General features: G+C 38.8%; 1 protein-coding gene across 9 annotated transcripts in view; it reads left to right on the top strand.

Moving 5' to 3' along the window:
- Positions 1–14,468, top strand: part of ryr3 (ryanodine receptor 3) — a 112,146-nt gene that overhangs the window by 31,322 nt on the left and 66,356 nt on the right. For all 9 annotated transcript variants that reach the window (XM_085133557.1, XM_085133558.1, XM_085133555.1 and 6 more), the window contains 9 exons: positions 74–186; positions 2,600–2,699; positions 3,237–3,330; positions 4,014–4,088; positions 6,042–6,198; positions 8,535–8,699; positions 10,940–11,061; positions 11,174–11,354; positions 11,660–11,795. In XM_085133557.1, coding sequence (XP_084989683.1) covers positions 74–186; positions 2,600–2,699; positions 3,237–3,330; positions 4,014–4,088; positions 6,042–6,198; positions 8,535–8,699; positions 10,940–11,061; positions 11,174–11,354; positions 11,660–11,795 — 1,143 coding nt within the window. The remainder of the gene's footprint in view (positions 1–73; positions 187–2,599; positions 2,700–3,236; positions 3,331–4,013; positions 4,089–6,041; positions 6,199–8,534; positions 8,700–10,939; positions 11,062–11,173; positions 11,355–11,659; positions 11,796–14,468) is intronic.

The following is a 14,468-nucleotide window of genomic DNA, read 5'->3' as shown; positions in this document are numbered from 1 at the left end:
ATTTTCCCAAGCTTTATATTCCACTTGTTGCCACTTATTTGAATATTATTTTTATGTGTATTCATGTCAATAGGAGAGTCCTGCTGGTGGACCATTCACCCTGCATCCAAGCAGAGATCTGAGGGAGAGAAAGTCCGCATTGGAGACGACCTGATTCTTGTCAGTGTGTCGACGGAGAGATATCTAGTAAGTCACATCTAAAAGAGCTTCACAAGAGCAGAAGGCATTAGAAGCGCACCTGTGACTGAGATAAATGTATGCATGATAAACCAAATGACCCCTCTGCCACAAATGATGACCATTTGAGGGGAAATAAACAGTCTTTCCAGTCATGTAGGATTCATTACCAAGAAGCATTATTACAACAAAGAAATAATCCACCAAATGTAAATTTGTAAATAGTGTCACAAGCAAACAAGCTGTGTAGTTTTATCTCTAAGACTCTGTTTCATTGTTTTAGATAAGAGATAAAAACATTTTTTAAATTGAATTCTGACATTGCAATCCAGTTAAACTTTATCCACCTGTAAAACTGTAGGAGTAGCTTGACTGAACCTTATCAATAATTTAGGCAAAACTACCTCTTCTTGTGATGATATGGAAGTTATTTAGCATCATAGGAAGCCATAAATACGATGCATTAATAGACAAGCACATGGCGTATATTTTATTTGCAGCTTGCTAATTCAAAGCAACATTTATCAGCTTGCAGAAAAGAAAACATAATTTATTCTTCTGGTAACTTTTCTTATAAAAACACTGTAGTTCACCAAAGTACTTAAGGACATCATTTATCCACCCACTAAAAATGAGGATGCAGCTTTTAAACGTGATGATTAATTGTAGCAGTTTTCATTAAATCAGATGCTCTTCCTTCAGCTTTAATCCAGATTTCTCTCGTGAATATGTACTGTTCTTCAAACAGTCAGATTACATCAGAGTCACTCTTGTGTTTCCGATACTCTGTGTATAATCTCTCGCTTTCTTTTGTCTGGTTTGCTTGTCAAATCTCACTTAATTCAGATATTTTCTGCTGTTGTTTTGGAAGCTTTCTTATTTTACTGCCAGGTATTTTCTTTTTTCTTTTTTTATATCTGAGGTGATTTGTCTTCCTCTAAACTCGAAAGACCAAATGCTCCGTATGCAAAGAAGAGTGGTTCTGTTTTGAAGATTATTTGCCCCACATAGCTGGAGTTATCTGCTTTGGTTCACCGTCTGCCTGAAAAGATACTTTGGAAAGTTTCGTAGCACTCGGATAACGCTGATACCGGTCTTACTCCCACCAACTTTGGAGTGACAAGGCAATTCAGGAGGGAAACGCAAAAAACCTTCCTTTGCTATCTGAACTAGAAATCTGATTACCTGTGAATCCCCTCCCATGCCCCCCTCCAACCCCATGCAGGTTTTTCATAATGTTTTTTATGAAACTCATCCACCTGACTGATGAGCTTTGAGTTAATGCTGTCTCCACTATGCAGAGCTATACACCTGACCTCAATTAACTTACATGGAAAAGAGAGGAGAGGGGGATTTGAGGAGAAACAGAGGAAGAGGCAGAGCAAGAAATGGCAAAAGTGAGGGACATTGACGTGCTTGGCATGGGAAAGTGACTTGCACTCTCTTCTAGTGGCCATACCAGTCCTTCGGGGAGGAAAATATGCAATTAAAGCAAATCTGGCAAAGATACTGTAAAGCCTGTACCTGCAGTAGCTTGTCGGAAATTCAGCTATTGAAGAATGGGACACCTCAGAAATGCAAAAGCAATCACTGCATTATTACTGTCATTCATTACATCACAGTGAATGTATTGCTGTCATTTAGGACAGGGGCATTTATGTCTTTTTATCAAGTCAGGGTGATTTTGTTGGATAAATGTGAGGATAATAAAAATCGTTTTTGAGAGAGACAGTGCATAGATGTTTTGACTTGGCATTTATAGACCTCTGCTAATCCATAATGTCTACTGTTACAGATTAAGATGGCCAACATTTTTAAATGACATGCTAGGACAAATACAGGCAAATGAAAGAAAACTCAATTGGTGCTCATATTATAGTATGATAGTATGATGTTTTCAAGGGAATTTTGTAAAGACTTGTTTTCATGTTGTAGAATATATTTTGGAACTATTAAAGGACTTCCTAATGGTGTTCTAGGGTGTGAGCATTGGCAGCTGCTAAACCCTTTTGCCTGTATTGTATGTGTTAGAAATCCTTGCATCAATGCTTACTTGGGTATAGCCTAAAGCTAAACTCATATCGACTTTTCACTTTCATCTGAATGCAACCTACCAGGAGTAGGTGTTTTTCAAATGTATTTATTTTTCCTTCTTTTTTATGCTCAAAGGAATTATTGCATTATCTGGGCATGTCACATGGAGCAGTGCCTTTGGCTTGCAATGATAAAAGAGATTAAAACATGTCCTCCTCATGAGAAGGACGACATGTTTTAATCTCTTTTCAACTCCAGGCGCTTGGACATCTTCCTCGTCTGTGCACTGTTGCTAAATTGTGTTGTATGTCCCCGTTTTCCTTCTGCTAACACAGCTGGTTAACTCAAGGTCAACGGTTCCCTGCGTAACTGTGTTTCTCTTTTCCAGCATCTCTCTATTTCCAATGGCAACTTTCACGTGGATGCCTCCTTCATGCAGACCCTGTGGAATGTCCAGCCTACCTGCTCATCAAGTAACATGGCAGTAGGTAAGCTTAAAAACCCCAACAACCATGTTAACATATCTTTGTGGGGACCAAAAATTGGAAGTTTACTATACTTGTGGGGACCAACAGGCCCTTATGGGGACAAAATCCCCGCCTCCACAAGTTTGAAGACATTTCGGAGACTCAAAATGTGATTTTTAGTGTCAGGGTTACAATTAGGTTAGGGTTAGGTTTAGGCATTCATTTTTGATGGTTAATGTTAGGGTAAGCAGCTAAGGAAAGCATTATGTCAATTAGATGTCCCCACAAGGATGTAAAAAACACGACTGTGTGTGTGTGTGTGTGGGTGTGTGTGGGTGTGTGTGTGTGTGTGTGTGTCTAAATAAAAAAATCTGTTTAATTTAAACTCACAATTTTAAGTTAATGTTTCAAAAAAAGTCCACCTTTTAATAATTTTAAAATGTATTATTTCCTGTCATCATTTTAATGTACTGATGGTGTCTGAAAAACAAAGCAGCCATATATTAGAATAAATGATTTCTTTTTCATGAATAAATGGAACTTTTTTTTGCCTTTTAGGTTTTTTAGTTGGTGGACATGTGATGCGTCTCTGTCATGGGCATGATGAGAGCCTGACAATCCCTGGAGCAGACAAGAGTGAAGAGGAGCAGAGGTTAGTAATTACATTAATTAATTTCATTAATTAAATCTTTCAAACTAACCATTGGGAAAATAGTTTTGAGGATAATAACTAATAAACTAAAAAATGTTGTCACTTTTAAGCTTCACTTTAAAACTGAAAAAAAGTTTTTTGTTTTTTGTCTTAAACTGTGAGGAAATACTGCAAAAGTTTACACTTACCACATATGTTAAAGTTATAGGAGGAGTTCAAAATTTACTTTTCAATCCACTTTTTTGTGTTTTTTCTTTTGAGGAAAATTCACCTGAGCCCTCTTTTTTTTTTTTTTTCAAATGCAAACTCTTTTTCTGTTGTAATCCTGTGTGAAGGGTTACAAGGCTGTTATTTATTGAGAAGCACTGAAATAGCCTTTCAGCCCAACAGTTTTTTTCTCCCTCCTGAGTCACTATCATAAAATATAAGAATCTCTTGTTTTCTGACCTGCACAATGAGGTTTAAGCAGGAATAATAGTATATATGGAGACGCTGTGATATTTTTCTTGAGAACATCAAAATGTCTCCAAAAACAAATTAATCTGGAGCCAGATTTCCTTCGGGATCCAGTTCACAGAGGGTGTTTTTAGCTTTAACAGAGGCATACCATGTTGGACTGTTCATGTTGTTTCTGTCACTTAAATCACTTAACCGAGGCCCACATTTGTGTCTTCTGCTTTTAGGATAGTCAACTATGAGGCTGGCAAGGGAGCATCAAGGGCCCGTTCACTGTGGAGAGTGGAGCCACTGAGGATCAGGTAATATCTGACTCAAAAACACAAATAAAATAAATAATATGATACGTTTCTCTCAGAAATTACACAAAGGGATTGTTTTATTTGAGTGGGATATAAAAGAACATGAAAAAAATACATATTATTATCTAAACTGGATGAGGTGAGAAGTGGTCGGCCTAAAAAAATTACCTACTGTAATTAAACAGTATCTGAAAGTTATGTCCTTAAGTAACTGGACACAAACAGGGAACACAGGATTTAAAATCAATACGGCTTTTCAGTTAATCCTTCTACTGTTCACTAAAGGTTCTTCACAAATGGTCTCAGTGGAAAGGCAGCTGTCACAAAGACATTCTTAATGATGGAAATGGGGAGAAATTACTTTGCCAAATTACACAATAATTAGAATAACAATCAGTAACAGAATGTCTTAAGGGGTGATTATTCCAAATTTTGTATTTTTAGTTCAATTTGTCGTCAGTTATGGTCAAGAGAGAGGTACAAAGTGTGCCTCTACAGCCATGTGTAGCCATAGCGGAGGTTTTGTCATGGTTTAGAGTTTGCATTTCAGCCAGTTGTTTTGGGGATCTTGTCAAAATTAATGGAATTATGAATGCAGAAATGTACAGTACCATCTGGAAAGCATTGGATTGGCAGCATGACTATAATGCCAAACACACTGTCAATGTAGGAAAAGCATACCTGGATTAAAGACGCACAAACACACATGGACTGGCCTCCCCTGAGCCTAGATCTTAACATTTTTGAAGCAGTGTGGGAGGGGGGGCATCAGTGTAGTGCAAACTCTGTTTTTGCATTATATACTATATTCCTATTTAGGTTTCCTTAGGTTTCAATAAATGACTGCAAATATTTCCCTTTATTTAACAAAATACAAAGAAATTGTGGGAGGCTATAGGTTCCCAGGTTATATATAAACTTCATCTATCTCTTCTCCGAGCTGTCAGTACCAATTAACTGGCAGAGTTTCCAGAATTCGAGGCTCTGTTTACCACCCGCTTTGAACTACCTCTCTTCTATCACCGTCCCCCTTTCTCTCACATTTTCCTTTAACTGGCCACCCACGCTATTTCTCACCAGTTACATCGGCTGCCAGCTCTCACTGGGAATTCCTGTCAGACTCAGTACACTTTCAAAGTGCCACAGGTGCGACTATTAAGGCTCATGTCTCTACTTTTGACTTAAGGGAGAATTGTGAACAATGTTTCCCAAATTGCATCATCTGTAGAGAGAAACTGGAGCTGCTCTGAAGTTGATATGTGAAATCATTTTAGTTGGTAGTGCGATTCAAGGTTGTTTTTTACATGCATTTGAACATTCTTTTAAATAGGAAGAAGGGAAATATGGTAAATTCTTTCATTACTGGTGCGATATTAATTTCTTAGAATGAAGTCAGCTTTGTATTTGCAGTGTAACATGCAGAATAGTTTGGGCAATTTATGTGGATAACTCAGTTGTCTAGAGCACTAAATATTGTGCCTGCAGAGTCTGTGTTAATATAGTGGAGTGTTTTTTTTTCTTCTATAAAGAAAACCTGGCAAAAATAATTTAAAAACTACTTTTCAAATATTAAATTATGTCGACAGTCTCAATTTAGAGTACCTGTTACCTGTTATTGCAACAAAATAATCAAATTAACCCCCCGTTGGTTCCAAGGTGGGGAAAAAATAGAAAATGCTGAGAAAGTTTTTTTTTTTCTGGAGATTACTCAATGGAGGTGGATGTGAGAATGAACACATGTGGGTGGGTGAATTCACTACTAGCCTGGAGGCTATATTCAGCAAGCTTCACCTAATGCAAACAGTCCACCTCCTGATGTGTGCTGCATGTGAGAAAAAGCATTTTCCAAGCCTGACTCTCCTTATGCTGTGAAAACAATCACAGATGACCAAGTCTAGAAATTTCAGGGCAATGTTGCACTCAAAGCTTGTGACACCAGTTCTCTGTGTTTAGCTGGAGTGGTAGCCACATCCGGTGGGGCCAGCCCTTTAGACTACGCCATCTCTCTACTGGCCATTATCTTGCTCTGACTGAAGACCGTGGACTGGTTCTGCAGGACAGAGTGAAGTCTGACACCACGGCCACTGCTTTCTGCTTTAGGGCCTCCAAGGTCAGTGCTCTGTTTGCCTGTATAAACATAATTTACAATGTTGTGAAAAAGTATTTTCTCCCTTCCTGATTTAGTATTTTTTTTGCATCTTTGTCACACTTAAATGTGGAAAAAAAGCTATCAAAATATATCTGGCTCTGTACGAAATAGTAATTGCACCCTTTGTTAGATCTCAAATTAAATGTGATTAACTACTTTTTTTGGTTTTGTATTGTAGAAAGCAAAGTTTAATTTCCCTATCAGGCCTGTTGATTCAAGAAATCACTTAAACAGACTCACAAAGCGAAGTAGAGTTAAAGATCTGAAAATGCAACACATCCTGTCACAATCTAAAGAAACTAAGAAACAAAGTCACTGACATCTATCAGTCTAGAAGGGGTTTCAAAGCCATTTCTAAGGCTTTGGGACTCCAGCGAACCATGGCTAGAGAGGCATTATCCACAAATGGATAAAACTTGCCAGGAGTGGCCCACCTACCAAAATTAATCCAAGAGCTCATCAACGACTCATCCAGGAGGTTACACAAGAGCCCAAAATAACATCTAATGAACTGCAGGCCTCACTTGCCTCTATTAAGGTGATTCTTATGATTCAGAAATAAGATAGCGATTGTACAAAAACATCTTGATGTGCACAAGGTTTAGGGAACAATAATTTTTTTTTTTTACATAGGGCCACGCAGGTTTGAATAACTACCTTAAGTAATAAAGTCATAAGTTAAAAACTCCCGCTTGTATTTACTCTGGTTATCTTTGTCTAATATTAAAATTTCCTTGATGATCGGAAACTTTAAAGTATCACAAATATGCAAAATCAGGAAGGGAGCAAATACTTTTTCACAACACTGTATACTATCTGTTTTAAAGCTAACTCTTATGTGCACTTTGAGCAAGGCAGTTACAAGATCTGGAAGCCGTTCTGGGGGGTTGGTGTAAATAAATGTTAGTTAACTAACCTCATTAAAAGAGGACTCAAAATATCTCACCCTGACTACTTCATCAACAACTCCCAAAGCGAGTCTCTAAGCCCTTAATGAGCTCATGCCATTCCACTATAAAATAACCTTTTCATAGCTGCTGAGTTGACAACACTGTAAACGTTGGAGCAGGCAGTCATGTTGTCCATGTGCAATTGCATCTGGTTTGCATATACTGTAGCTGTTTTCAATTAGGGAGAAAAAATAAATTCACCCTCACCACTGCAATATTAAAAATAATTATGATGCACTGATAGTGGGTTTTTTTAGATACCTACTTTGTATTCTCTTATTTGCCTTTAGTCATTTCTTTCCTGCAGTTGCACATCCATTTTTCTCCCACTCTCACTCTGTTGAACTCTGAGGGTTTGTGCGGCTCTCATTTGATAGCATGTAGTCCAAAAATAATGACTTGACGCTGGATATAACCACGAGAGAGGAGCACACGGTTTACTTGAAACAGTAATGGGAAAAGTCTTTTATTTATTCCCATGAATATGGTACACACTGTTGTATAAGTAGAAGGTAGCACAGGAGTGTGATAAAACTACAGGTTGTGTATTTTTTCTTTCTGTTGATCTGTGACTTAAAAAAAAAAACACCCAATAGGAGAAAAGACTAAATTTAGATGTATTTTTGTGCTGAACCTCCCTTACCTGAAGAGATCCAGCTTTTTTTGGGGGTGGGGGGTGGGGGGAGATTTACTGTTTTTATATGTGAACAATCCATAGTTATTATCCTTTGTTAAAATGGCTACAACCACATAAAGTGCACACTGAGTCACCTTCACAGAGCTCCATTTGTTCCTATGGATATCCCTTTATCCCCAGTGGATGCAGTGTAAAAATCCCTCTGACTCGCATCACTTCAAAGTCTTTCCTATCGTACTCCTGGCAATGCAGCAAAACATTGCTCTTACTTAGAACTCATGTTTCTTTAGAAGAATATAGATTGTTTAATAACCTTCTTCTCCTCCATCCCTTATCCACACCCCCTATGCCTGCTATTTCCTGTATCTGGAAAGGTCAAAGCTTCGCCATGTTGAACATTGGCTTTAATATGTTTCTCGCTACTTGCTGTCAACTGCAATCAGTGGCATCGCTCCATCTCTGCTGTGCCAGAAATGTAGCAGAGCTAATGAGGCCAGCAGCAACCTCCTGGCAGGCCAATGAATGCATTCTCCGCAACCGGCATCTCTGATTACCATCTAATCACAATACATCTTCATTTGTCACATTTCCAGGCTTATATATATGCATGCCCGTGTGTGTATATATATGTGTGTGTGTGTGTGTGTGTGTGTGAGTGATTTTATTTCCGTCTGAGTCTCTTTGCTAATCTGTGTATGTTCCTGCTACAGGAAAAGGGAGATACTGGCCCAAAGAGGGACATTGATGGCATGGGCGTGCCAGAGATTAAGTACGGAGATTCTGTGTGCTTCATCATGCATGTGGCAACAGGACTGTGGCTGTCCTACCAGGCGCCAGATGCCAAATCATCTCGTCTTGGTCCCCTAAAAAGAAGGGTAAATGCATTTTTTTTCTTTTAAAACTTGGATTTGGCCTTGAATAAAATCAGCCTTCTGGGATTTTCTTACCTAGATGATTGAGTATGCATCAATAGACTTTGCAGTAACTTTTACTAATGTAGCTGGGATGTAGATGGACCATTTAATGAATAGTTTAATTTTAATAAATTGACCAGGGCTCTGTCCCTGCAGGACTGTCACAACAAAACAATACATAAAATACACGTTGTTTATGTTTATTTAGATGAATCAAATTAGAAGCTGAATAGATCTTCTTCACGCTTATTTTGACCCTTCATAGGGTATAATTACATATTACATATTTAAGATAAAGGTAATTACGGTCCCATTCCATTAAGTGCAATACCAGCAGCTATGCCCACCTGAATTGAACATGACCATAACAAATATTAATTATTACATCTCTCTTTATGCTGAATGTCAAAATAACTGCTATGAAAATAGCCAGGTTATCTGTTTTTTATTGGTCAAGGACAAACTTTTGATAAGTTTGCACCAAATTCCCTTCAACCTCCATATGCACAGCGCACTGTACTGTCGTTAGTCACTTGATTATATTTTACATGACCAATAAACAAAAGGAGTACTGCTGACCGGCCCCAGGTTTCCTGTGTGTTTATGCTAAAATGACTTTATTGGAAAAAAATACTCCATCTCAGCATATTGTACACTAAAGTAATCAAGGTGGTATAATGAAGTTCTTGAGCAGAGCACTTCTGCTACTGGCCCCTTCATCTGCTCCAACTAATGATATATAAGCCAGTCGATACTTTACTTCAATGGTGCAAATTAAGCAGAAAAGAAGGGGACTGGACTTCACAAAGTACAACTTCTTTTCAAGCTCCTCAGACTACCATGATGTGAATGACTGAAAACCTACACAGAGAAATGAGGAAGTAACTCACAGACAGTAAAACTCTGGGTTTGTTGCAGTTGTTCACTTTGCATGGTTGGATAATCACCTGTTTTTGTTTTGGTTTTTTTTGGGGGGGGGGGGTTCTTTTTTTATGGTTAGCATGAGTAAACAACCGTACTGTAGTGATACAAATATGCAATATATATAGCTGCCATCTGTTTACAACATGACCATAAATGCCTGCCATTCCTCAAAGCCAATGAGTGCATACGCAAATAACACACAGTCAGAGCAGTGGGCAATATGGCTGGCTTTTCAAACACCCAACCAGCTAAGTCTATTTACACCTATAGGCCAGTTTACTCTTTCAATTATGAGCATGTACACATCCTGGACAGGGAGGAGCGCTGGTTTCAGCGATGAGTCAAGGAGGCCATCAAGGAGGGGGCCTAAGGACACATCTTTCACCATCTTACAGTGTTGTGATTGGAGCCATTCCCCAGCTCTCTGTGACTGGTCATGACAATATGCATATTTATGATCATGAAACTGACCTCACAGCCCATTGTTAGTCAATGGTGCTAGTGTCAGTCATTATGCAAATGTACTGTTTATAAGGTTGGGGAAACCTGCAGTCAGCTGAGACTGAAGAAGTCATATGAATGAGTGACAAAATAGAAAACGCTACATCCAGATGAACAGAATCAACTTTTTTGGGATTTCCTTACCTGGATGATTGAGCATGCATTAAAAATGTTAGCCTTGGATACATCAGATGTGGTCACCCGCACTCCACTCCCATCTCTTCTGCAGACACACAGGGAGTGCACATGAGGCTGAAACCCATTTAAACGTGATAATTGGCCATGTGGAGGGTGACAGTTAGTTTTGGGTAAGACAGAAGGATTAGGGTGGCATATAAACGCTGCTCATCGACGGGCATTTGTCCAGGGACATCAAATACCACGTCGTGCTGGCGCCAGGCAGACCTTGCAGCCATGGCCGCATGCCAAAGCACCAGACATGTTGGAGGTGACGGGTGGTGGGTTTACACTTAAATCCTGCCCCCACCCCCCTGTCTTTTTTAATTAGGCTGCTTGATTACAGTAAGTCAGATTTCACTGAGCATTGGTGTTGTAAACTCACTAGCCATAGAAGACTCGCACATCACAAAAAGTGATTACATATATGCTTTTCGTTCTTACACCTGTTCATTTTAGGTTTTATTTTAGAATATTTGAGATATTACACAGATTAGTTTTCAAAAGTCTGACAGGACAGAAGTTTCCAGCAGGTTACTGGCATCTTGTTGCATTCTAGTTTTAAAAATTAATATTCACATGTGTGTTTGTCTTGCTAGGCCTGCCTACATTCTGAGGGCCACATGGATGACGGGCTCATCCTCCAGCGCTGTCAACATGAGGAGTCTCGGGCTGCACGCATCATCCGTAACACCACGTTCCTCTTTACCAACTTCATCAAGTAATTATAGGAGGGTTCTCTGTGCTTCTAGCAAAAGCTCCACACTAAATTTTTGTAAAATTTTACACATTGATCCACCCTCTCTGTCTTTTCTGCCTTTTTTTCCTCCCAGAGCTTTGGACAGCATTGCAGCAGGAGAGTCTACAGCGGTGGCCGGGTACGTTGAAGAGGTGCTACAGACACTGAATGATTTGATTGAGTACTTTAAGCAGCCCGATTCTGAGCTGGAGCATGAAGAGAAGCAGTGTCTTCTCCGTTCACTCATCAAACGTCAGGACCTCTTCAAAGAGGAGGTGAGAGTGGGTGGTGTGATTAATTTCTATGCAAAAAGAAAACCTCTCATACACTGATGATGTTTCTCATTTAGATGATGCTATGCAGGAAGTGTTTTTTTGTGTGTGGGGGGAAAAAGTGGTTAAAACCTTAGGTTCTTAAATGAATGTATGTTTCGACTTTGGTTACATAAATTTAATGTATTTTAATGAGTCCCTATTAATCTTTCATCATCTGTATTTGTTTAGCTCCTTGCTATTCAGTTATTATCAATTCTTGTAAAAGAATACACAATAATTATGTATATATCTTTTATTTTTCTCAGGGTATGCTGAGTCTTCTGTCCAAATGCATTGATCGAATGAACCTGTACGACAGTGCAGCCCACTTCGGGGAGGTGGCTGGGGAGGAAGCTGGCGCGGCGTGGAAGGACATTCTCAACCTGCTTTATGAACTCTTAGGTAAACAGTTGAATGATGGATCACATGAAATATCCACATTGTTTGTTTTTCTTTTTTCTTTTCTTTTTTAACACTGTCAGCTGTTGGTTCAGGGTAGACGTGTAGTATTTATCTTCCTTCAGTGTCTTCACTGAATTTGCCTTCTCTTCTATGTTTCTCATCTCCCTAACTCCCCACCCCTTATTTCCTGCATTCCATATTGTAGCTTTTAGATCATCCTTAATGCCTCATTTCTTTCCTTCCTTTCCTTCGCTTCCCACCTTCTTTATTTTATCTTTTTTCTACTCCCTTCTGTCTTCACTTCCTCACTTTTTTTGTTGTTCACATTCTCACTCCACATCTGGAGTTAGCAGCTGGTCGCATCATTTAATTGACACTCAATGCCATTCCCTCCCTTTCTTTCTTCCTTTCTTTCTTCCTTTCTTTCTTCCTTTCTTTCTTCCTTCCTTCCACATCTGCAGTTCAAAGCTGGTCACAGCACTTACATGACATTTAAATGTAAACGCAGTGCCTCCTGCGGTCTTACAGTCTGCCTTCGCTTTCATCTAGGTCACATGTGTTTTGAAAGCAGTGTAGATATAATCATAGAGCATCGAGCTGAATATTTGAAGGCAAAATGGCATCGCTAACAAAATGCCAGCCATCGCAGGTGTTGGCATTATCTGATTCTCTCAGGGCCTCACACTGAGCCATGAATGCTAAAGCTCTGACCCTGAAAAGTTTTATTTCAGACCGCTTTCTCTTGGGTACTTTGTTTTCCTGTCATTGGAGTTTTCCCATCAACAGCTTCCACTTGGCTCACCTTGACTGCCTTTGTAATCATTACCACCTCCTCTACATGTACTTCCACACATTACACACAAACACACATGCTCAAAACCCACAAATACACTCCTCTGAGTACACTCTAGCCATCCCCACAGAGAGGTCACCCTCAAGGATGCAGAAGGCAGGATGGCGTAGCAGATTTTGCATGATGAATTGTGTCGGGGCCTTGTTTGCTCTGACCTTCTCTCTCTTATTGGTCTGTTATCTGTCCAAGTAGGCAGTGTGCTTGTTAAATGATGAGATTATGGACACCAATATCACCCCAAACAGGAATTTTCCATGAGCCTCACTGTATTATACTATTGATGATCTTTACAAACTTCTATGAAGAGAGGGATTTCATTTGCAAAAATTAAATCTACATATCATCAGATGTAATATGATGAAAATGTCAATTTAATTAGCTTATTTGAGGCTAAATTAGCATGGATTTCTGCTACCCAGATATCCTGGCTGGAAGCCCTAAAAAGTTACGATCCCCAGAAGTTAAGTCAGGCTGTGTATTAAAGATAAACATAAAAACATCCCACCACTATTTACAATGGCCACCTGTTGTAGAGATTTTTACTAGTGTGGAGACATTACTCAACTTAAGCAGGTAAAGTTTGCCCAGTTTTCCTAGAGTTATAGATGTGTAACCTCCTCTACTGTGTGTCTACACCAAGCTACATTCCAAAATGCAGATGTAAGTCTAAGATCTGAAATAACGATGTTCTAGTTGGCTGGTTTGCATTATTCTAGACTTTAGTGGGTATTTATAATACACAAGATGCAAGATGTACAGTAATTATGCACATTTCTTGATTCACACCTCTTTTTTTATATTTTGCTAGGAAATGGGAAATGGCTATAGCAGCTTATTGAAACATGTCTACAAATATGTGGAAATACATTATTAAGGGCAAAAACAGAGTTTGTGCAATTCTAATGAGCTTGAAATGCAATATTTGGTATGACCGCTTCTATTCTTTAACACAGCCTTCTACTCTTGAAGCAGTCTTCGTGATTAGCTCTCCAGACGTCTTGAAGGAGGCACACATTCTAATGTCTTGTGTGCAAAAACTGAGTAATATTAAAATGGATAAACACATTAATAAAATAAATATGGCTGCTTTGTCGCATTTATTTTCTGACTGAACAATCTACTTATTTCCTTATTTGTCATTTATTTCTTTAATGATGATATGAGATATAATTGTTCTTGGACTCAATGGGACAAATCGTTTGACTTTAAATTTATGTCTTCATTAAAGCCTTAGCAATATTACAGTATATCTTAATACACTGTATGATTATGTAACCATGGTTTAAAGCCTGTAGTCTGTGCAGCCCCAGGTTCTCCTGCCTGTCTTTGACCTTTGAATTTCACATTCACATCAGTCACAGTGAATATCCTTGCCCTTGACTCGAACTGTGGATCTAGCCATGTGTTCATTTTGAACTATAGCTTGGCTGAGAGCACAGAATTAAAGGAGATTAGACACCCATCAGTATTCCTTTGGAACAGAGGGCTGTTAAAGTGTTTCACAGACATTATCCGTCTGCTGTCCCTGAATCTAAATGGTGAGAAATGAGACAGTATATGGATAAAGAGACTTCTTAATGTCACCCACAGGTGTAGAGGCTGGTACAAGAGAATACACCTCAACTTTTTATGGGGGAGGTCTTGGGTTAATAGTGCCTTTACAATTTTTCTCATGTATTTTCTATTCAGATTTAATGAGTTTTCATATGCACATGTTGTATCAGGAAAACCTGACGCTTATTCATTAATCAAAGTCAAATTGTCACCTGATATTCTGCTGCTTGAATGCACTTTTATAATATTAATATTTTCTTTGTGAA

Source organism: Neolamprologus multifasciatus, chromosome 15, assembly GCF_963576455.1.
Source record: "Neolamprologus multifasciatus chromosome 15, fNeoMul1.2, whole genome shotgun sequence".
NCBI classification, from domain to species: domain Eukaryota; kingdom Metazoa; phylum Chordata; class Actinopteri; order Cichliformes; family Cichlidae; genus Neolamprologus; species Neolamprologus multifasciatus.
The sequence above is the reverse complement of the archived record's forward strand: the minus strand, read 5'-3'. Positions and strand labels throughout refer to the sequence as shown.